The sequence below is a fragment of the Centrocercus urophasianus genome, unplaced genomic scaffold (genome assembly GCF_019232065.1).
Source record: "Centrocercus urophasianus isolate 14NV4802_14NV808 unplaced genomic scaffold, USGS_Curo_1.0 seq_596, whole genome shotgun sequence".
Taxonomy (NCBI): Eukaryota; Metazoa; Chordata; class Aves; order Galliformes; family Phasianidae; genus Centrocercus; species Centrocercus urophasianus.
The window spans coordinates 1-21,883 of record NW_024885195.1 but is presented as its reverse complement, the minus strand read 5'-3'; the positions used below and the strand labels follow the sequence as shown (position 1 = coordinate 21,883).

The 21,883-nt window shown below is 58.5% G+C and overlaps 4 protein-coding genes across 5 annotated transcripts; 1 reads left to right on the top strand and 3 right to left on the bottom strand.

The window, feature by feature from the left end:
* Window positions 1-773: 773 nt before the first annotated feature.
* On the bottom strand, window positions 774-5,657 carry LOC122169865. 2 transcript variants are annotated; one of them, XM_042836344.1, is made up of 3 exons: window positions 5,256-5,657; window positions 3,954-3,982; window positions 774-3,845 (listed from the first exon to the last, which is right to left on the bottom strand). In XM_042836344.1, exons 1-3 carry the CDS (start codon window positions 5,645-5,647, stop codon window positions 1,156-1,158), a joined length of 3,111 nt encoding a protein of 1,036 aa, XP_042692278.1. In that variant the 5' UTR covers window positions 5,648-5,657; the 3' UTR covers window positions 774-1,155. The 2 variants fall into 2 exon arrangements, with proteins under 2 accessions (XP_042692278.1, XP_042692276.1); XM_042836342.1 differs by lacking the exon at window positions 5,256-5,657 and having other exon boundaries at window positions 3,954-4,569.
* A 78-nt stretch (window positions 5,658-5,735) lies between these two features.
* CLU (clusterin) lies at window positions 5,736-10,647 on the top strand. Its single transcript, XM_042836360.1, has 9 exons — window positions 5,736-5,814; window positions 6,655-6,765; window positions 7,272-7,420; window positions 7,497-7,667; window positions 7,740-8,157; window positions 9,076-9,189; window positions 9,663-9,889; window positions 10,093-10,277; window positions 10,455-10,647. The coding sequence occupies exons 2-9, from the start codon at window positions 6,681-6,683 to the stop codon at window positions 10,459-10,461; spliced, it is 1,356 nt and encodes a 451-aa protein (XP_042692294.1). The 5' UTR covers window positions 5,736-5,814; window positions 6,655-6,680; the 3' UTR covers window positions 10,462-10,647.
* Window positions 10,648-11,014: 367 nt separating this feature from the next.
* Window positions 11,015-14,946, bottom strand: SLC35F6 (solute carrier family 35 member F6). The gene is made up of 6 exons (XM_042836362.1): window positions 14,855-14,946; window positions 12,744-12,816; window positions 12,503-12,674; window positions 12,159-12,371; window positions 11,920-12,030; window positions 11,015-11,696 (listed from the first exon to the last, which is right to left on the bottom strand). Exons 1-6 carry the CDS (start codon window positions 14,929-14,931, stop codon window positions 11,227-11,229), a joined length of 1,116 nt encoding a protein of 371 aa, XP_042692296.1. The 5' UTR covers window positions 14,932-14,946; the 3' UTR covers window positions 11,015-11,226.
* A 3,272-nt stretch (window positions 14,947-18,218) lies between these two features.
* KCNK3 (potassium two pore domain channel subfamily K member 3) lies at window positions 18,219-21,372 on the bottom strand (the record flags this gene model as incomplete). Its single annotated transcript, XM_042836346.1, has 1 exon — window positions 18,219-21,372. A coding segment is annotated over one exon (1,059 nt), but the record flags the coding sequence as incomplete, so codon positions are not given.
* Between the last annotated feature and the right edge of the window lie 511 nt (window positions 21,373-21,883).

The window sequence follows — 21,883 nt, the reverse complement described above, 5'->3', positions numbered from 1 at the left end:
GGTGACTGTGCAGGCTGGATTCCCAGCAATGCCTCCCTCATTGGACAAGATGAGGTCGGTGGCCCTGTGCATTTGGTGGATTCCTCCCTTTCTTCCATGGTAAGGCATTGGAATAGAGAGGTGATGGGGTCACTGTCCCTGGAGGTAGTCAAGAAATGTGGAGATGCGGCACTTATGGACATGGTGGAGAGGGAGTTGGACTTGGTGATTTTTGAGGTGTTCTCCTAACTTCATGATTCTGGGATTTTATAGGAAAGGAATGGGGTGGCTGAACCTTCAGAACCTATGGGTTTCAGGTAGTGGATATCAATGGCACGGGACGTGGTGATGGGCCCGTGTTTGGACTTGGTGATTTTGGAGGGTTTTTCTGACCATCACGATTCTGTGACTCCATATGAAAGGAATGAGGTGGCCAACAGATCCTACAGACTAGGGCAGGGACATGTATGGATATTAACTGCGCTTGTTCAGCTTGGAGAAGAGAAGGCTCCAGGGAGACCTCATTGTGGCCTTCCAGTACTTGAAGGGAGAGTAGAAACAGGAGGGGGAACGGCTGTTTATGAGGGTGGATGGTGATGGGACAAGGGGTTTAAACTGAGACAGGGGGGACGTTCAGCTTAGATCTTAGGAGGAGGTTTTTCCCCCAGAGGGTGGTGAGGCACTGGAACAGGTTGCCCAAGGAGGCTGTGGATGCCCCATCCCTGCAGGCATTCAAGGCCAGGCTGGATGTGGCTCTGGGCAGTCTGGGCTGCTGGTTGGCGACCTGCACACAGCAGGGGGTTGGAACTGGATGAGTATTGTGGGGCTTTGCAACCCAGGCCATTCTGTGATTCTATGATTCTGCGATATCAATGGCACGGGACATGGTTATTGGGCACAGTGGGGATGGGTTGTGTTTGGTCTTGGAGATCTTAGAGGTCTTCTGCAACCTTAATGATTCTATGATTCTGTATCAGTGGCACAGGTTGATGGAGCCTCCAACCTCTACTGGTTCAGGCAAAGGACACAGGTCTGGATATCAGTGGCATGGAACATGGTTAGTGGGCATGGTGGTGACGGGTTGGGGTTGGACTTGGTGATCTTAGAGGTATTCTCTAACCTGAATGGTTCTCTGATACTACAAGAGGAGTAGTACCATCCTGCAGCCCCTGAGCCCTACTCAGCATCACAGTCTACACTCTCCATGACCTCCTCCACCCTCTGCCTATACTCAGCCCTGTCCTCCCGCAGCCGTGCCAGCCAGGGCAGGAGGGACTCAGTGGGGCCAGGCGCTGCCTCTTCCTCATTGGGGCTGATCCTGAGGACCAGCGGGTGATGGAAGCAGAGCTGGTAGGGGCCAAGCACCTCGCTGCGCACACACGTGGCCCTAAGGGTGGCCATGATGAGTGACAAGCTGTCTGCCCAGTGTTTGCCCGCGCTCTGGGCCAGCCGCTGCAGGCTGGTGGTGATGGCTGCCACCCAGCTGGGTGGTGGGTATTGCACATCCACATCCATCTGCAGCCCCATCTGCACCGCTTCCTGCAGGAAATACTCACGGTGCCCCACGCTGACACAGCATGGCGTCCCCATCCGGTGTTCCATGTGCGCTTGCAGCAGCTCGACCACCTCCTCCACGTTGCCTTTCTTCATCGGGAAGGCGTCCACCCACCTCGAGAACTTATCCAGCAGCACCAGTAGGGAGGAATAGCCCTTCGAGGAGGTGGGCAGGCCCTTGATGTGGGCCAGCTGCAGCCGTGACCACGGCCCCTCCATGCGCTGGGGCTGCGGGAGGCTACTGGTGCAGCTGCAGCGCTGCACCCACTGGGCCACCTGCTCACGGTCCCCTTCCCAGCGTGCCACCTGCCATACCCTGTTCAGCATTTTCCTCACCCCCACATGCCCCATATGGCTGAGGGCGACGATCTCCTGCCTCTCATGCTTGGACGGCTCCCACACCCGCTGGCCAGGAGCAGACAACACCCACACTTGGATGTTCTGCACTCTCTCCACCACCTTCCGGTTCCACTTCAGCTCCTCCCCATCCCCGCTGTGCCCAACATGCAGCACACCCGGGTTGGCATGCACCCATTGCAAGATGCTCTGCCACAACTGCTCATTGCCCACCTCCATGACCTCACTGTCCACATTCTGCAGCCCTTGCACCACGCTCTGGGCTTTGGCATAGATGTACAAGGGCTTGGAGCTCCTGTGCTTCTGCAGCAGCATCCTGATGGCCTCCAGCTCCACGCCCGCCGGTGAGCCATCCTGCATCAACCCCAGCAGCCAGCGCTCCTCCAGGTTGGTGGCAGCAAAGCCTAAGGCTGCCGTACAGGCCCAGCTCCCCGCTGTGAACCAAACATCTCTGCGGGGCACATTGGATGGTATCTGTTGTAGGCGAGGTGCAGAGCGCACCGGCGTGCCTGAGGGCTGTGGGGCTGCGGGGATGTTTTCCCCCCCGTTGACCAGCAGCAAGTTCCACTGCTTCTTGCAGGGGGTCGGCCAGCAGAAGGTCTTGGTGTCACCCCAAAGGAGGTACTTCCAAGGGGAACGGGGCATTTGGATGACGATCGGAGCTGGCCCTATGAGATCCTGGAACACGTGCACTGCTCTGACCACCGCAATGCAGTGCTTCTCCTCGGGCGAATAGAACACCTGGTGCTTCTTCAGCACGTCGGACTTGAACCAGGTGGGGACCATCTGCCCCTTCTCATTCTCCTGCAGGAGAGCAGCCCCCGTGGTCTCTTTGCTCACCGTCGGCCTGATGATGAATGGCTGCGACCGATCGACGAAGCGCAATGCCGGCGCCGTCAGGAGGGCCTGTATCAGCCTCCGCAGCGCCTGCTGCTGCTCCCAGCCCCATTGCCACTTCTCTTTCAGCAGCCGCTGCAGAGGCAGCTCCAGCTCTGCATAGTCCTCCACATGGTGCTGATGATAGCCTAGTGTCTTCAGCAGCGAGTGGAGGCTGCTTGGATCCGATGGGGATGGGACATTCGCAATGTACTCCCGTTTGCTTGCCTGCAGCTCCCGGCCGCGTGCCGACAGCTTCATCCCCAGGTAGTCCACCTCGGGGCGCAACAGCTGTGCCTTCCGCAGCTTAACTTTAAAACCAGTGGCCTGGATCAGCCGCAGAACCCTCCTTGTGCGGGCTGTGGTCTCCTCACTGGTTCTCCCAGCGATGACCATATCATCTATGAAAGAATACACCCAGCCTTTGTCCTCTGGGGGCAGCTGGGCCAGCATGCGGATCACGCGGCGGTGCACGATGCTGTTGGTGAGGTAGAAGCCTGGCGGCAGGCGGGTGAACAGATACTGCTGCCCTCGGAAGGTGAAGGCGAACCTGAGCCTGGAGGTGGCCGTCAGCGGGATGGCAAAGGAGCAGCAGGACAGATCGAGGGTGGAGAAATAGCGGCTGCGAGGGCTGAGCACCAGCGCCACGTCCTCCTTGCGCAGGGACTCCGTCGGCTGCCGGGAGATGACTCTGTGGATGGCTTTGAAGTTGAGTGTCAGCCGCATCTCCCCATTTTTCTTGGAGAATAGGTACAGATGACTGTTGTAGGGCGAACTGCCCGGCACCACGATGCCCTCCTTCAGCATCTGCTGCAACAGCAAGGCCACAGTTCTGTCCAAGTCTGGCCGGAATGATTTCTCTTTTTGGCACAGCACTTGATCCCAGGTCACATCCTCCTCCTCGGCCACCATCCCACAGTCCAAGTCGTACCTCGCCCACACGTCTGGGAACTCCTTTACCCATGGGTTCTTGTGCTCATCCTGGAGCTCCATCATTTCATGGTACCCTTCCATCCATGGCTGGATGCTCCTGTTTCGGAACTCCATGACTCCACAGATGTGCACTGGGAGCTCAGAAGCTGACAGAAAGAGACTAAATGCCTCTGTATCTGCACCTCAAAGGAGGAGGGTGAAAAAAGGGGAGGGTGAGGAAGGTGGTGTTTCTGCCCACAGAGCAGTGAGCTCACCCGCCTCCTTCTGCAGCTGGTTCTGAGGTCTGTGGGAGAAGAGCAGAGCTGCTATGAGAGCAGAACTGATAGCAAAACCCTCCCCCGCGGTAACCTTGAGCACAGAGCACACAGAAATAGGAATATGAAACGCAGCTGCTGCACCCCCATGCATAGCATCCCATGCATGGCCCCGCACCCCTTTGAACTCCTGTGCACCCCTATTCAACCCTATGGACAAGTATCCCATATGCAGCCCTGCACTCCAATGCACCCAATGCACAAGTGACACGGTCAGCCTCATGTATCCCCACACTTGAGCAGCCCTGCAGCCATATGCACCCCAATGCACAAGTGCCTTATTCACCCCCATGCACCCCTCTGCACTAGTGCCCCATACACCCCATGCAGCCCTATACAGGAGTGTCCCATTCACCCCATGCACAACTGTCTCATTGGCAACACTACAGCCCCCATACACCCCCATAAGCAAGAGTCCCATACACCTCATGAACCCCTGTGCACCCCTATGTATGAGCATCCCATGCACCCTGTGCACCCTTATGCACAATATCCCACTCACAGCCCTGCATCCCCACGCGTTCCCACGCACACCCATACACGAGTATCCCACACACAGCCCTGTACCCCCAAACACCCCTATGCAAAGTGCCCCATTCACAACCCCTCACCCTCACACCCCCTACGCAGTGTCCCATACAATGCCCTGCACCCCCAAACACCCCTATGCATAGTGTCCCATACACAGCCCCTCACCCCCCTATACACAGCATCCCACTCAAAGCCCTGCACCCTCATGCACACCCATACACAGACATCCTATACACAGCCCTGCACCCCTATGTACAGCATCCCATTCACAGCCCTGCACCCCCACGCACCCTATGCAACGTCCCATTCACAGCCCTGCACCCCCATGCACCCTATGCAGTGTCCCATTCACAGCCCTGCACTCACACGCACCCCCATACACGAGCATCCCATACACCCCCCGTGCACCCCCCATGTACCCATATGCAGTGTCCCATACACCCCAAACACAAACACCCCAAACACAAACACCCCACACACCCCCCGTGCACCCCCACACACCGGAGAGTCCCGCACATCCCACGAACTCCACGCACCCCTATGCACGAGTGCCCCATACACCCCAAGAACCCCCACTCACCCCTACGTAGGACCACGCCACACACCTCCCGCATCCCTACGCACGACCATCCCACCTCCATCCACCTCCCTCCGTACAGTGACCCATACCCAGCACCCCCATACACTCCAACCCCCCCCAGGTGCCCGCACCGCTCCGCCGCAGCCTCGCTCTTCTCTGCGGCTCCTTTCCGCTTCCGTGGGGTCGCTACCCAACCCCCTAACCGGCCCACAGCCGCTCCTCCCACTGCTCCGCTCCGCTCTGACCCCGGTTCCCCCCCCGGGGTTTCGTTATCCGTTGCTCCGCGCCCGCTTATCGCTGCGGGAGCCGCGCTCGGCACTTTGCGTTTCTTTGCAATAGGTGTCGTTCTTTGGTTTGTTTGTTTTGTGGTTGTTTGGGTTTTTTTCTTTCTATTTCCTTTTCTCGTTTGGCGCAGGTTTTGGTGGCGCGCCCCCCCGTGCCGCCTTGCAGCGGAGGAGAGACTGCGTGCCTCAGTTTCCCCAATGAAGGGGGAGGGTTGGAGGGAAAGCGAAGCCGCGCCCATCCCTGCAGCGTCGGGGAGACGGCGGATACGGGGAGGAGGGGGGACCGGGGGGGGGCCGGTTCCAGAAAGCTCCGGGCTGGGAGCTGGGCGGACCCGCGGCGGCGGGGCGGATAAAAGGGGGCGGGTGGGGGCGGGCGGCGGAGCTCCTGGGGCAGCCGGCACTGAGCGTAGGTATTTTTTTATCTTCCCTTCCCTTCCCTTCCCTTCCCTTCCCTTCCCTTCCCTTCCCTTCCCCGTTGGGGTTGCACAGCTGCTGGCAGTCCATACAGACTCGCGATGGGGGCAGAGCTATGCCCCCGCGGTTGCCCCCAGCACTTCTGTGCCATGGGATGTGATGCATCAGGCAGGAGTTTCCCACAATGCTGTGTGCTGGGCAGGATGGGAGGACATAATTATTTTTGGTTTTTTTTGGGGGGGGGAAAGGCAGCAGTTATTTTGGGGGAAGATCAGCATTTGGGGCAGGGAGGGCTTAGCAGGACTTTTTTTTGGGGGGGGGGGGGGGGATGGGGGGGGGGGGGCAGCAGTATTTTTGTGGGGGCAGCAGTGGGGCCATGCAGCAGCACCCACCAACGATGGTGCAGTGGGGCACAGGGCCAGGACACCCGCCCCCCCCAGGGAGAGGCTGAGCCGAGGGACAGAGCCCCGCTGCAGCTGACGATTGCACAACGTTTTATTTTTCGGGCATTTAGTAGCCACACGCTGCAGCTGAGCTATTGCACAACGCTCTTTCTTTTATTTGGGGGGCAGGATCGCGGGGGCAAATCGCGGGGCTTTGCCTCCCCCGATATCCTCCCCTCCCTCCGTTTCCCCCCCCCCCCCCCCCCCCCTCCGTGTGAACGCAGGCAGAAGAAAAAGAGGAGCAGAAAGTCCCGCTCGGTGCCTTGGCTGCATCGGAGTTTGGCACAGCCCTACCCGACGCTGTGCCCACGGCGGTGGCCCCGTGCCCACTGCTGACTCACAGCCCCGTGCCCGGATCCCAATCCATCTCACTGCCTTCACCCACGCAGGTCTGGGCGGCTCTGGGACGGGGACCATGGCGCTGCCGCTGCTCGCCCTGCTCAGCCTGGTGCTCGTCTGCCAAGGGGAGCAAAGCCTCATGCCCCCCAATGAGCTGAAACGTAAGTGGGGGTTTTTGGGGTGTAGGGGTGGGGGGAGATGCACGGAAAGGATGCTTGAACCCATTGCTTTCGGGGAGGGCGTTCACTGCTGGCAGCGGGGAGGGGTGAGTGCTGCGCCCGTGGGAATGGGGCTCAGCATCCTCATGTGAATATGGGACAGGATCTGGATGCTTAAATGTGGCTGCTGGGTGGGGGGGAACCCATGAGTGACACTGCCCAAATACTGTCTGCAGAGGGGAGGGGAATGCAGCCCCAGATGGGTTAAGGTTTGGCTTTTAAGTAATTTTTTATTGAGTTTTGTGAACTTGACTTTTGTGAGCAAATGTTTGCATGCACTGGGGGAAATTCGACTCGTCTTGGGAGCAGTGAGCTCACAGATACTCATCCTTCCATCCGTCCTCCGACCCATCCATCCATCCTCCCTCTCTCCCTCCCTTCCATCCTTCCTCCCATCCATCCTCTCTCCTTCCCTTCCATCCATCTCCCCCCATCCACCCTCCCTGCAGAGCTCTCAGCAGCTGGCAGCAAGTACATTGACACTGAAGTGGAGAACGCCATCAATGGGGTGAAGCAGATGAAGACACTGATGGACAAAACCAGCAAGGAGCACCAGGCAATGCTGCACACGCTGGAAGAGACCAAGAGGAAGAAGGAGGTGAGTGAGGTTGGGAGGGCTGGGGGAGCAGGGTTGCAGGGAGCTGATCTGGGGGCTGGTGTGCTGTGCCATGCAGGAGGCGGTGAAGCTGGCCTTGGAGAAGGAGAAGCAGCTGGCAGAGAAGCAGGAGGTGTGCAACGAGACAATGCTGTCACTGTGGGAGGAGTGCAAGCCCTGCCTCAAGCACACCTGCATGCGCGTCTACTCTAAGATATGCCACAGTGGCTCGGGGCTGGTGGGCCGCCAGGTGAGCTGGGCTGGAGGCGTCATAGGGGTGGTGGGGCTTTTGGGTTCCGTGCTGACCCCAATCCCACCACAGCTGGAGGAATTCCTCAACCGCTCCTCGCCCTTCTCCATCTGGGTGAACGGCGAGCGCATCGACGAGCTGCTGGATCGGGAGCAGCGGCAGGAGCGGCGCTTCGAGGACCTGGAGGAGCGTTTCGGGCTGATGGAGGACGGCGTGGAGGACATCTTCCAGGACAGCACCCAGCTCTACGGGCCCGCCTTCCCCTTCTTCCGAACGCCGCCCTTCGGTGGTTTCCGTGAGGCTTTCGTCCCACCCGTGCAACGTGTCCACCTGGTGCCACGCAGGAGGCTGTCCCGAGAGCTGCACCCCTTCTTTCAGCACCCGGTGCACGGCTTCCACCGCCTCTTCCAGCCGCTCTTTGAGATGACGCAGCGCATGCTGGATGGGGGGCACGGCGCCTGGGAGCACCCGCTGGGAGGCTGGGCGTCAGGTAGGAGCGCTGCACCGCCGCAGTTCCCCCTCCTTGTCAGCGTGGAGGAGGAGCTCAACCCTAAAATGAGACAGCGGAGAATCCACATGGAAGCCTGGGAGCCTTAGGCTCTGCCGTTAGCAGAACTGGGATGGGTTTTGGGGTGGTTTTCGCCTATAGTTGCACCTCGGGGGGGGGGCTAGATGCCAGAGGGATGAGTTGGTGTTGGGTTTGGATGTGCTCATGAGGGGCCGGCCCCATGTTGTCACCATCCCTGCGTTGTCACCTCCGTCACTGTCTGCTGGGTCAAAGCCATGGCTCCACGCAGGGCAGCTGGGAACAGTGCTGATTGCAAAACAGAGGTTGGCACAGAGTACTCTGGTCTGGAAAATGTCTCGTTCGGGGCCAGGAAATGTTTTTCGGTGAAGTCAAACTTGCCTGGAAAAAGTGCTTGAATGGTTCATGAAAGCCCTGCGGTGCAGTCTGGGCTTGTTGGACCAAGGCCTAGAATGGGGGATGTCCCCCATCCGTGTCCCCCATCTGTCCGTTGGCCCCATCTTCCCATGGTTGCCCAATCCTTTGGTCCCCCATCCATTCATGGTCTCCCACCATGGTTCTCCCTCCATCCATTGATCCCCTATCCATTGTTCCCATCCATCCACGATCCCCCATCCATGCATTGGTCTCCTATCCGTTGTTCCCATCCGTCCATGGTCTCCCATCCATCCATTGGTCCCTTATCCATGGTCCCCCATCCATCCATTGGTCTCCCATCCATTGTCCCCATCCAACCATGATTCCCCATCCATCCATCAGTCCACCATCCGTGTCTCCATATCTCTGCTGGGGTGATCATGGCTGGCCAACGTTCCCTTTGCTGTGGCCACATTTTGGGCAGTCCCAAGTGTGGGGAGCTCCCTAATGCATTTCTCTCTGCAGAACCCCGTAACTTCAGCACCGATCGCATGGTGTGCCGTGAGATCCGGCGCAACTCAGCTGGCTGCCTGCGGATGCGGGACGAGTGCGAGAAGTGCCGGGAGATCCTGGCTGTGGGTGGGTAGGGGGGCAAGATGGGGGCTGTGCCTGGCTGAGGAGGTGCAGGGTGAGGTGGGGAGGGGGCTATGAAAGGATGCGGGGCATGGGGATGAGGTACAGGGGGATGGGATGCAGGGAGCGGGGATGCAAGGGGATAGAAGGGATGGGGACGCAGGGAGTGGGATGTGGAGGATGGAAAGGATGGGGATGCAAGTGATGGAGACACAGAGGATGCAGGGGATGGGGATGTAGGAGAATGATACGCAGAGGATACAAGGGGTAGGGATGCAGTGGATGGGGCTACGGGAGATGGAGAAGAGGGATGCAGGAGATGGAGGTGCAGGGGGTGCAACAGACGGGGATTCAGAGGATGGAGGTGCGGGGGATGTAGAGAATGCAGGGGATGGGAATGCATGGGATAGATGGGGGTGCAGGGGATGCAGGGGATGGGGACGCTGGAGTGCTCCCTGACCTCCATCCATGCCCTGCAGACTGCTCGCAGACAGACCCGGTGCAGAGCCAGCTGCGGGAGCAGTTTGAGGATGCCCTGCGCCTGGCTGAGCGCTTCACCCGCCGCTACGATGACCTCCTCAGCGCCTTCCAGGCTGAGATGCTCAACACCAGCAGCCTCCTGGACCAGCTCAACCGCCAGTTCGGTTGGGTCTCACGCCTGAGAAACCTCACGCAGGGCACTGATGGGTTCCTGCAGGTCACCACGGTGCGTCCCTATTGTCCCCAGGGCTCTGCCAAAGGCTCTGGGCCCCCCTCCATGGGTGAGGGAAAGTGGGTCAGGGGGAGAAAGAAGCGATTGTCTGGTCCCCTCTGCACAATAGAGGCCGTGGGGCTGGATGCCAGAGCCGGGGAGGCAGCGTGGGGGTGCGATGGGGACTCAGCCTTCTCTCTGGGCCCCTTTTCCTGCAGGTGTTCTCCAAAACTCCCAACCTCAAGGACCCGTCAGCCCCTGCAGACACGCAGGTGACGGTGCAGCTCTTTGATTCAGAGCCACTGTCGCTCACCGTGCCTGGGGACATCTCCTGGGATGATCCACGCTTCATGGAGATTGTGGCCGAGCAGGCACTGCAGCACTACAAGCAGAACAACACCATGTGAGTCGGGTCCCCGTGTCCCCTACTTCCCCATCCCCTGCCTCCTCTAAGGCTGTTTGCAGCAGGCTGGAGCTGCTCTGAAGCATTAAAACCCTCCAGCAGCCCAGGCTGAGGGCTCAGTCTGCTTAGGCTGGAGGCTGTTGTGCCTCACCCCCCCTCCCTTCCTTCCTCTGGCAGAGAGTAGCTGTCCCTCCTGCTGCCCCATCCCCACATCAGTGGGTCAAAGGCCATTACCACCGCTCCCGCTGCTGGGCCCTTCAGGTCCTGAACCAGACAATAAAGGTAGAGTGAACCTCCCCGTCGGCTGCGCTCTCCTCCCGTGCCTTCTTGGGCTGTGCCCCAGCACAAATAAACCTTGCGGAAAAAAACAGCTGTGCAATGCTGGGATGAGTCGTCGGGTGTTGCGAAAGGGGAGAAAGCGGAGGGCTGCCATCACTGACACCTTCCTGTTCCTGTTCTGGGGTGAGCAGCTGGCCTCCCCAGAGCCAGCACAGCAGGAGCGGAGCTGCTGCGGGGCCGTGCGTGGGCCCCCCCATGGCTCACTGCCTTCTCTTTCCCATGGCAGCTGGCTCAGCTGCAAAACGTGGCTGCTTGGGACTGAAACACAGATGCTGCACACATCGGTGCTCTCATCCCACAGGGATGAGGGCACACAAGGAACACACCACCCTGAGGGCAAACCCCATCATCCAGCACCTTGTTGGATCCTCCCCTCTGCCAGGATACCACAGAGCAAACCATGGGCAGGAGCACTTTATTTGGCAGCTACACAGGTTGTGGATCAGTGGGGCCAGCCCCATTGTGAGCCCTCTGCCTACCAAACTGGCTCTGTCCGTGCCAGGGAAGAGCAGGCATGCACAGCCCAGCAGTGTCCTCCCCACGCCTCCATACAGTGAGGCAGCAGAAAGGCTCCTCCTGGAAGGAGCACAAGTCCCACAGGTCACAGTGCTCAGCGTTCACTGTTGATGGCAGTGTTCTCTGCATGCAGCAATCCCTCCCGTTCTGCCTCGCTGCCATCAGCCCTGCTCCGGGCCAGGCGGGCGAACACAGGGCGGTGCAGCCCGTTGTAGAGGGCAGCACCCATCAGCAAGATGGCAAAACCCAAGATCTGCAGGCCGTGGAAAAGCTCCCAACCCACTGCCAGGCTGACAGCCCAGATGACGACGGTGCGGAGGCTGTCCAGCACCATGCGGGTGGTGGCACTGATCTCTTTGGTGACGCTGATGCCGGCGAAATTGAAGAAGGCGATGCTGCTGATGTTACCCAACAGGGCCAGGGCGATGAGGGGCTGCCGGCTGATCTGGCAGAAGGCATCGAGGGCATCCTCCAGCACCTGCCGGGGGTTCCCGCTGAAGCTGCCCGCTGGGATGTAGTACATAGGGACCAGCAGCAGGGCCAGGATGATGAAACCGAAAAAACCTAGGGAAAGAGGAAGGGACACACGAGACAGAAGCTGGCTTCAAGCACAGCCCAAAGCTACCCTTTCCCCCTGTGCCAACCATTCCTGCACTGTAGCAGCCAGCCCCCAAACCCCATCGGCGCTCCCTGCCCCCCACACAAAGCAGCTCTCTCTGCACTGCAGCCCTTTGAGCAAAGCCTCTTCCCAAAAATGCCCTCAGCCAGGCCCCACGCAGCAGCAAACCTTCAGTGCCGACAGCCCGCAGTGGGTGCACGTCGTGTTTGTAGACAAACTTCTCCTCCAGCACCATCTGGATGGCAACGATCACCTGTGCCATGATGATAAGCAGGTCACCTGAGGGGGAAAAGAGGGAAAGGTCGAGCCCTGCACCCCTGGGCAGGCAGTGTGGCTGATCTGGAGCTGTGCACAGGGAGGTGGCCAGGGTTATTTCCCTGCAGCCACCCCGCAGGGTCACCACATACCGGTTATCACCTCGCTGAGCTTGTGCTTCTGGTCGTGGCTGCTGTGCAGGTCGGCCAGCCCCACCACCACCAGCCCCACGATGGTGACCAGGATGCCCAGCCACTGGCTCAGCTCCAGCTTGCGGCCCAAGAAGGCCACAGAGAGGAGCCCAGTGAAGATGATGACGGATCCTCGCAGCATCTGGAAGCTGGAGGCGCTGGTCATGTTCAGGGCTGCGCGGGGAGAAAGCACCCTTGAGCTGTGTGTGCCACCACTCCTCTGCTCAGGGGTCTGCACCTATCCCAAACACCACTGCAGGAGGCTCTGAGATCTCAGAGAGGCAAAGCCTCCCCCCAGCACTCACCCACATACATGATGCTGGTCCCAGTCATGTCGCAGAGTGCAGGGGGCAGGAAAAGCAGCGGGCTGAAGGGCTGTGATGGTGCCATGCTGGGCTCCGGCCTCCGCCGGTCCCTCCATAGCAGCAGGTAGAACACAGCTAGGCAGGAGAACTCACCCAGGAACATGCCCACGGCCTGTGGGAGAGGTGGGTCAGGGTGGTGGGACCCAGCGGGATGCCCTACAGCACCAGGCTGGGGTCTCACCTGCAGGAAGGGGTGCTGGAAGCTGTGCTCTTCCGTCCCACCGCAGCCAGCAGCGCTGAAGTTGTCAGCCCACCTGTGAAGGAAAGTAGCAGGGTTAGGGCAGGAGATGGAGCGTAACCCAATGCACACCCAGCACTGGCTGTGCCCTCTGGAGTTGTGAGTGTAGAGTTGGACTTGCCAGATGCCACTGGGACAACCTAGAGAGCAGGGAGTGACCAAAGGCATTCCTGGCTCTAGCTTGCTGTTCCCAGTGATGCTTTGTGACAAAACCACAAGCAGCCCCTGACCTGGAGGAAAGCAGCGTGTGAGTCACAGCTCTGGGGTCAGGGTACAGCACTGCCTGTGTTTCCCAGATGCTGGGAAGAAACTGCACTGCTGGCCCTGCTCCCAGCCCTGAGTGACAGGTGAGGAAATGGACACCGCTGTGTCATGCACCATCGCTGTGTCACGCACCGCTGCAATCCACTGTCCCTGCTCCCATTTCTGGGAGAGGAAGGATCCAGCCATGCACTGAGCAGAGCAGACTGTGGGGGCTGATCCTGATAACCTCCCTTTACCCATAGGTCACCAACTTTGGGGGCGATGGGCCAGATGGCCCCAAAAGGAGGCTGGATTGCAGGCTGTGAAGGCAGCAGCTCCTACTCAGCCACAGTGTTTGGGGGTACAGAGTACAACACCCCTCTTTTAGATCTTCCAAGCCAAAATATCGTCCATGCTGGACAGAATGGCACTGTCCCCATGGTACATCTCAGAGAGCCTATGCAGGGCTGTACCTCAATCTCTTGGTGACACCACACAAGAACAGAGTCCCCATAACATCCCAGCACAGCCCCCATGAGCAGGTGACGTGTGCCCAGCTCTGCTGTGTGCCGCAGAGCTGCTGAGCTCAGGGGAACAGGCAACAGGAAGGCCCCAGGGGCTTTGCAGCCAGGCCAGCAAGATTTCAGTATGACTCATCCCCCTCTGACCGCTGCAGCCCCTCCGTGTGCGTTTCGCAAGAGCCTCGGACAGGCAGCTCACTGCTATCTTCTCCCTCTGTGTTAACACCATGCTTCAGTCTCCCCTCCTATGAACACGGTTTGCTGTGTCTAAGGCCAAGCAGAGACTTAATGTCATCCCTGCAGAGCTGTGCTGAGCTGGACAGGCGGGTCCATCCTGCTTGGGCAGCTCTCAGCAGCACCCACCTCATCCTGCACACAGCTGGAGCTCCCTAGGAGGGGCTCAATCACAGAATCACAGAACAGTCAGGGTTGGAAGGGACCTCAATGATCATGAAGCTCCAACTCCCCTGCCACACGCAGGGCCACCAACCTCCACATTTCATAGCAGCCCAGGCTGCCCAGGGCCCCATCCAACCTGGCCTTGAACACCTCCAGGGATGGACGGGGCATCACAGCCTCTCTGGGCAGCTGTTCCAGCACCTCACCACTCTCATAGGAAAGAACTTCCCCCTGACATCCAATTTAAATCTTCCTTCCTTCAACTTCAAACCATTTCCCCTTGTCCTGCTGTTATCTACCCTTCCAAAGAGTTGACTCCCCTTCTGTTTGTACCCTTTAGGTACTGAAAGGCTGCAATGAGGTCACCCCGCAGCCTTCTTTTTTCCAGACTGAACAAGCCCAGCCTGTCTTTTTATGGGAGGTGCTCCAGTCCCCAATACAGCCCAGGATGAGCTGCAGCACAGAGCAGGTGCAGAGAAGCCGGGTTGCAGGATGCAAGCATCTGCAAAGGGGCCAAGCAATCCCCAAGCCCCACATTTCCCCTTTCCTCCCTCAGCAGCAGCAGCAGAGCTCCCAGCCCAGGCTTCACCCTCCCCTCCCCTCCGCGACTCTCGCACAGCGCTCTGCCCAGCTGGGGGTACAAAGCAAGGGGCTGGGGAGGGCTGGAGGAAATACTCTAACAGCCGGGGGTGAAGGCAGGAAGCCCGAGCCTAGATGGACACTGGGGCCTGGGGCTGAGTCTGGGGTCTGGGACTGGGCCTGGGGCTGAAGTCTGGTATGGGGTCTGGGATCTGGGCCTGGGATATGGGACGTGGGGCTGGCCTTGGGCCTGGGGTCTCGGGACTGGGTCTGGGGTAGCCCCTCAATGCCCGGGCGGCAGGGAGGACTCACTTGGCCGCCAGCGTGTTGATGGAGCCGGTGAGCAGCATGAGGGCAGCCAGGCCCAGCTGGTACCGAGACCACGCCATGCTCCCGCCGCCGCCGCCGCCACCTCCCGCCCTGCACCGGGGCGGCCGAAGCCCCGCCTCCATTCGTCTTAGCCCCGCCCCCCGGCGCTTAGCCCCGCCCTCCACCCACCTCCTCTCTCTCCCATTGGCCACGCTCTCACGCGGCCTCGACCACGCCCCCTCCCTCTAACCACTCCCCTTCCCCGCCCCTCTGTGCGTGGCCACGCCCACTCCGCACTTGGCCACGCCCCTCGCTGCCCGCAGGCGGGCCGTGCACTCCCCGCTGCGCCCCCCCCATGGGAGAAGGAAACGTCTGCCTCCATGCTCGTGTCCCCACGCCCCTCTGTCCCCGTACCTCCATGGTGTCCCACTGTCTCCATGTCCCCATTGCCCCCTGCCCACGTACCCCAAAGTGGACCCCTTTCCTTCTGTCCCCGTGTCCCCTTGTCTCCATGTCCCAATGTCCCCCAGTCCCCGGGTCCCCCAGTCCCCATATCCCCATGTCCCCGTACCGCCGTGGTGCTCCCTTGTCCCCATGTCCCCTTATCCCCCCTTCCCCATATCCCCATGTCCCCGTATCCCCGTAGTGCTCCCCCGTCCCCTTATCCCCCCCTCCCCATATCCCCCCGCGCTGTCCCCGTGTCCCCGCACTCTCCAGGCGCCACCAGATGGCGCTACAGGATCGGTGCCACCCCGCCTCTCCCACTCGTGCCCCCACCTCGAGCGGGGCCGCATCCCCCCCCACCCCTCACTCTCTCGTGGTGGGGAACATCTCCCAACCCCCACCAACCCCTCGAGCTCTCGCTGTATCCCCCGGCCCCGCGTAGGCCCCTCGCCCGCCCCCCACCCCCCACCCCCGACAGCCGGAGACGAATTGTTTTTCCATCCGACGTCAGCCCCGGGGGCCGTGACCCCATGGGATGGGGGGAGATAAGAAGCGGAGGGCGGGGAAGGGGGAGGGGGGGGGGGGAGGAGGAAAGGAAAGAGAAATCCACGTGGTGTTAACCCTTCCTATGCTGGGAGCTGCAGGAAACACGCGTGGGCATCGCATCCAGTGGAGATGGAGCATCCCAAGGGGGGTCCTCCAGAAATAGAGAGGGGGAGGGACGGCGGAGTGAGACCTCTGGGCCTCCACCCACCTGCCCTGCTGCGTTCTCCTCTTTTTTTTTTGTGGCACCTCACTCACAGCCATTTCTCATCGTTGCTCATGGCAGACATGAAGGCAAACAGCCCCCAGCCCTCCCCTCTGCCTTTGCCCATGGAAAACATCACTGCAGAGGATGGGGCATGCATTCAACATGCATGCACACATGTGCAGTGCACACAAGACATTGTACACACGTGTGCACACTGGGGTATGGGGCTGGCATCCATGGAGAGAACACCTGGGGAAAGACTACATCCCTGGGGACAGGGGAATGGGGCAGTGAGGATGCCCAGCACACGAGGGCACTCTGCAGGCTGCTGGCATGGGGTTGATCCCTGTATTTGTGACTTATTTGCACGCCTGTGCACTCATGCGTAGTCATGCAGCCCTGCACTTTCATACTGGGGCTGCCTATCACCAAGCAAGGCCCTGCTGTAATTAATAAGGATGTGATGTTGGTCCCTTCATTAAGAGCACGCTCTGCTCATTTCAAACCCTAATCTGATTTCCTGCCTGACGGACAGGAGGATGGGGATGGGCAGGGGATGGCACCGCCAGCCGGAGATTTTCCATCCGTCCTTGTTTGCTGTGCTTTGTTTTCCACAACTTCAAACACGCACTTTGCCCTCCAGCATTGCGGGGATGGGAATGGAGGTGGCACAGACACTGCCATGTGCCTCCATCCTGCTCTCATCCATGTGGCCCCAATGCTGGATGAGGGACAGGGGGTGAACGGGGGGCATCCCACTCTGGGACTCCAGGCAGGCAGGGAGCAGAAAGAGTGCTGGGAAGGGAGAGACATCCAGCCAGGTGATATCAGTATGCAGAGGGCACAGGGGTGTCAACCATGGAGATTTCTGCTATGGAGATATCAAGCAAGGAGATGTCAACTATGGAGATGTCAACCACGAAGATGCCAACTGTGGAGAGTTGTCAGCCATGGGGATATCCACCATGAAGTTAGCAACCAAGGAGATGTCAGCTATGGAATTGCCAACCAAGAAGATTCCAGCTGTAGAGACATCAACCATGACGATGCCAACCATGGAGAGATGTCAACCACAGGGATGTCAGCCATGGAGAGATGCCAGCCATGGAGAGATACCAACTGTGGGGATGTCAACCATAGGGATATCAACCAAGGAGAGAAGTCAATCATGGAAACGTCAGCCATGGAGATGCCAACTGTGGAGATGTCAACCATGGAGAGATAAAGCCACAAAGAGATGCTGACCATGGAGATGCCAATCAGGGAGATGTCGACCAAGGAGATTACAACCATAGAGATGCCAACCATGGAGATGCCAACCGTGGAGACACCAGAATGGAAAGGGTTTCACCTGAAGCCCCTGGGGACAGCCACCTTTGCTGCTCCCTGCCTGAACCCAAGGGTTTCTCCAGCCCCTGAAGCCCCCCTGAGTCACCTCAGTGTCTCCTTTGGTGGCCATCATCCCCAGCATCATGTGTACATGGCACAGCTTAGCCACGTCCATCCCTCTCTCCTCCTCTTTGCAGGTTACCCAGAGGAAAAGGCCATGCTGCTTAATACCAGCCAGGAATTTTAAGTCTCTCCAGTGCACTGTAAATATTTGGGCTATGAATGACACAGAAATATAAATAATCTGAGAGGTGGAAAAAAAAAAATCACTCGTCCGGAGGAGGATGGCAGATGTGAGGAGGGAGTAACCAGGGGCAGGGATTTATGGCCGTGGATGGGATCCCCCTGAGCCTCCCCCACTACAGGCTGAGCAGCCCCAGCTCTTTCAGCTCCCTTCCCAGCAGAGCTCCAGGCCCTGTGCTGGGATCTTCCCATGTGCCCACATCCTTCTGGCACTGGAGGGGGGGCAGCACTGGTCCCAGCATCCAGGTACAGCCTTACCAGTTCTGGGTAGGGTGAAAGGTGCCGATGGAAAAGCCACATCCCCATCAGCTGCTGCAAGCTAGATCTGCTCTTTGCAGGCTTAACATGATTAGATTAGGTGCTGGGTTTGAATGAAGCCCGTTTGATCCACTTAAAGGCAGGAGAGAAGCCCTGGGCTCCGCTAATGGCCCATAGAGACTCAGGTGACCCTGGCCTTGAGATGTCCTCATAGCCATCAGCACAAGAACCCACTCAGAGGCTCGGAGCGAGGTGCCCCAAGTGGTGCCGAGATTCCAATCAACCTTTATTTCTCTCTATATTGAAAGTCAATCAGCAGTACAAATATACTTTGGCATGAGAAACTGAGTAACCTCATTGGGGGGATTCTGTTCCCCGTCGGTGTCCTAAGGATGAGACGGATGCAGAGAGCAAAAAGAAGTTCCCTGGAGTCATCAGCAAGGTTCCCACAAGACTCCCTTACAATAGATATTTATAGATTTCTATAGATACGATTATAGCATCATTTATAATAAATATCCTCTCTGGTATCTAACAGTATGTACACGTCATCAAGTATTAGAAATACATAGTTTTTCTTCTGTTAAAAGTTGAGAAAAGAAATGCCTCGCTGGGGACAGGCACGCTGGGTTGTCCCCCAAGTCCTGGTGGCCCCTGATGGGGTTTTGAGGGGAGTCAAAGTGAGGTCCTGCTGTCCTGATTTCCCCCTGTCCCCAGTGACCTGTGCTTTCATTGCTGGAGGACGAGGGGCGATGGAAACTGTGAACCATAGGGCAGGGGGAATGGGGGCATCCCACAAGCTGGGCTCATGGTGCTGGGTGCCATGGGGTGCCATGGGGTGCCGAGGGGCACAGGCTTGGAGGTGCAGCTCAGATGGAGTGAAGAAGAAGGTGAAAACCTTCCCCATACCTCAGGCTGTCTCCTTCCCAAATTCTTTGCATAAGGTGACAGCTCCAGCCTCAGAGCTGTGAAAGGGGATGGGGGGTCAGGATGCTGAGGGCACCCTGGGCACCACCGTTTCTGGATAGAACACTGAACTTCTTGGTCACGGGTGACATTTTCAGCTACACGACTCCTGGTATCTCCCCCTAACAAGGGGCTGTAAAATCTCCATCTAAGTCCCTCTTAGCCTATTTGTTGTGTGCACACCACAGCAGTCTGGCTCCTCCCTGCCTCATGGAGCCCACGGTGCCCACACACACCCCGCTCATGCCTTACACACTTGGACAAGAGGATGGGAGTGGGGGTCTTTGGGCTCCCCAGCAGCCCAGGCAGAAATGTGTGTGTGTGTATATCTGAGCTGTCCCCATGCTTGTTCCCCCCAGCAGCTTTCCATCAGGTTAACACACTCTCCAGGACTTCAAGTTTCACATTTTGAGGAGTGGTTTGCAAAATAAAATGAAATTAAATTAAATTAAATTAAAATAAAATAAACTGGTGGCCCCTGCTTCTTTCTCCCGTCACAACTGGCGAAGACTTGGACAGGACCAAGGGCTCCTGAAGCCATCCTGATTCCCCAGGATCCTGCATCTGTCCTAACATCCTGAGGTTACAGCCCACTTGGAGGCTGCAGCCCCACTGCATCAGATCCCAGACATCCTGGGACATGAGGAAGTTCCTCATGTTGTGACCAAGATGAGATCTTGGCCAAAGTGTCCATGGTACACAGAGGGTAACAGAGTGGGATCTACATGGAGATTTGTGAAGTGTGGGGTGCATGGGGGTGATGGAACAGGGCCTACATGAAGCTTCATGAGGTCTGGGTCACACAGGGGGGATGATGGAGCGGGGCTACGCTGAGCTTTGTGGGGCTTGAGGTCCATGGGAGGTGATGGAGTAAGTCTACATGGGGCTCAGTGAGGCCTGGGGTGCACAGGAGTGATGGAGTAGGGTCTATACTACTTCAGGTTGGACATTAGGAATAATTTCTTCTCCCCAAAAGTGGTCAGGCACTGGCACGGGCTGTATGGGGAGATGGTGGGATCACCGTCCCTGGAGGTGCCCAAGAAATGTGGAGATGTGGTGCTCAGAGATACGGTTAGTGAGCATGGAGGGGATGGGGGGCAGTTGAACTTGGTGATCTTGGAGGTCTTTTCCAACCTGAATGATTCTGTGATTCTACGATACGTGGAGCTTTGTGAGGCCTGGAGTGCATGGGAGCGGTGGAGTGAGGTCTGCATGGAGATTCATGGGACATTTGGAGGTGGTGGAATGGGGTCTGCGTGAAGCTTTGTGAGCCTGAGGACGGTGAGAGGTGATGGGCAGAGGACTACACAGAGCTTTGTGAAAACTGGGGCACGGTTGGGGATGATGGAGTGAGGTCTACACGGAGCTTCATGAAGCTTGGGGCACACATGGGGGGGTGACAGAGCGAGGTCTACACAGAGCTGCGGCGCTTCATGAGGCCCTGGAAAGCCGAGAGACTGTGGAGGCCGGTGGAGACGGAGCTGATGGCCGACCGGCGGGCATTGCAGAAGCATCGGTTGGAAGGGGTCTCAGGACAGCGTCCTGGCGAGGAGTGGCTCTGCTCCACACAGGTGTCCGAGGTGGACAGGTCCCTGGGGATGATCATGGGGATGGAATACTGCAGCTTCTCCCTGCTCTTGTACCACAGGCACGAGCACATGGACTGGAAGTGCAGCACCTCCGCGTAGACATTACGGAGGCCACCTCCGCCACCCCCTGCTGCCACTGCCGTGGGTGCGGACGAAGCCGTGTCTGTGGTGTGCACGCTGCTCGCCTGCCCATTGCGGGTGAGCAGCGCCCGGTGCTCAGCGTCCCGCTTCTCATCCTCGGCGTTCATGGTCATGAAACGCAACACCACCAGGTTGAGGAAAGCCCCGATGACCGTCAGCCCCGTCAGGATGTAGACGAAGCTGAAAGCCACGTACTGAGGATTGTTCTGCAGGGCCTCGTCCTTCTGCAGGGCCACGTAGTCCCCGAAGCCGATGGTGGTGAGCGTGATGAAGCAGTAATAATAGGCGTGGAAGAAGCTCCAGTGCTCGTAGTAGGAGAACGCGGCCGCCCCGATGCACAGGGTGCTGATGCAGGAGAAGAACCCGATGGTGACCATGTTGGCCATGGAGACCTCCGCCCGCCTCATGCCCAGGCACTTCTTGATGCGGTGCAGGAGGTACCTGACAAAGGTGTTGATCCTCTCACCCAGGCTCTGGAACATGACGAGGGTGAGCGGGATGCCCAGCAAGGCGTACACCATGCAGAAAACCTTCCCACCGTCCGTGCTCGGGGCCGCATGGCCGTACCCTGGGGAGTGAAGACAAAGAGAGGTTGGCACTGTCACCGTGCAAGTGGTGCCCCTTCCTTGGCCACCTGTCCCGAAGCTGGGACATCTGGGATGGGCCCTGGATGGGGTTGCATGGTCCCCTTGTTTGGGGGATTTGGCCACTATGTATGATATCACCAAGGGGCTGGTGAGCTGTCCTCAAATGCACCTCCCAGGACAGTCTCAGAATGGCCAGGTGGGGCAGCAAAGGAGAAGGGGAGAAAAGCGATTTTTAAGAAATCAAGAGAGTGGATTGTTCTCCTCTGTTAACACATCCCTGCATCCCTGCATCTCTGCCTCTTTGTTTTCCCATGTTTCTGTGTCCCTGCATGCAACTGAATTCCATCCAGAAGCTAGGGGACCCTGCATCCACGCATATAGCCCTGCAGGGAGCATCTGGACTTCAATTAATCTCCTGCCTGCGCAAAACACATGCAAATGGGACTTATTCTCTCCCTGTGGTGGAGGATTATTTGCTTGTAATGGATCCCAGATCCAGGCAGCTGAGCATGTGGAGTGTGGGGATGCCTGCCCAGCTGCCATGCCCAGGGGCTTGTGCTGCCAGGAAGAGCCCTTGCCACCAGGCAGCCACCATTTGCTTTTCCCTGTCTTTTTATTTCCCTTCCCTTCCCTTCCCTTCCCTTCCCTTCCCTTCCCTTCCCTT

What these genes read in the sequence shown, in the direction of transcription:
- LOC122169865 (XM_042836342.1), bottom strand. Translation starts at nt 4,551, where the DNA reads ATGGGTGTGCGTGGGAACGCGTGGGGATGCAGGGCTGTGAGTGGGATA. An exon ending in CCAGCTGCAGAAGGAGGCGG is followed by an intron (nt 3,846 to 3,953) that starts GTGAGCTCACTG and finishes TCTTTCTGTCAG; the next exon opens with CTTCTGAGCTCCCAGTGCAC.
- CLU (XM_042836360.1), top strand. Translation starts at nt 6,681, where the DNA reads ATGGCGCTGCCGCTGCTCGCCCTGCTCAGCCTGGTGCTCGTCTGCCAA. An exon ending in GCCCCCCAATGAGCTGAAAC is followed by an intron (nt 6,766 to 7,271) that starts GTAAGTGGGGGT and finishes CCCTCCCTGCAG; the next exon opens with AGCTCTCAGCAGCTGGCAGC. An exon ending in CCGGGAGATCCTGGCTGTGG is followed by an intron (nt 9,190 to 9,662) that starts GTGGGTAGGGGG and finishes CATGCCCTGCAG; the next exon opens with ACTGCTCGCAGACAGACCCG.
- SLC35F6 (XM_042836362.1), bottom strand. Translation starts at nt 14,931, where the DNA reads ATGGCGTGGTCTCGGTACCAGCTGGGCCTGGCTGCCCTCATGCTGCTC. An exon ending in GACCAGCATCATGTATGTGG is followed by an intron (nt 12,372 to 12,502) that starts GTGAGTGCTGGG and finishes CTCCCCGCGCAG; the next exon opens with CCCTGAACATGACCAGCGCC. An exon ending in GCGGGCTGTCGGCACTGAAG is followed by an intron (nt 11,697 to 11,919) that starts GTTTGCTGCTGC and finishes CTCTTTCCCTAG; the next exon opens with GTTTTTTCGGTTTCATCATC.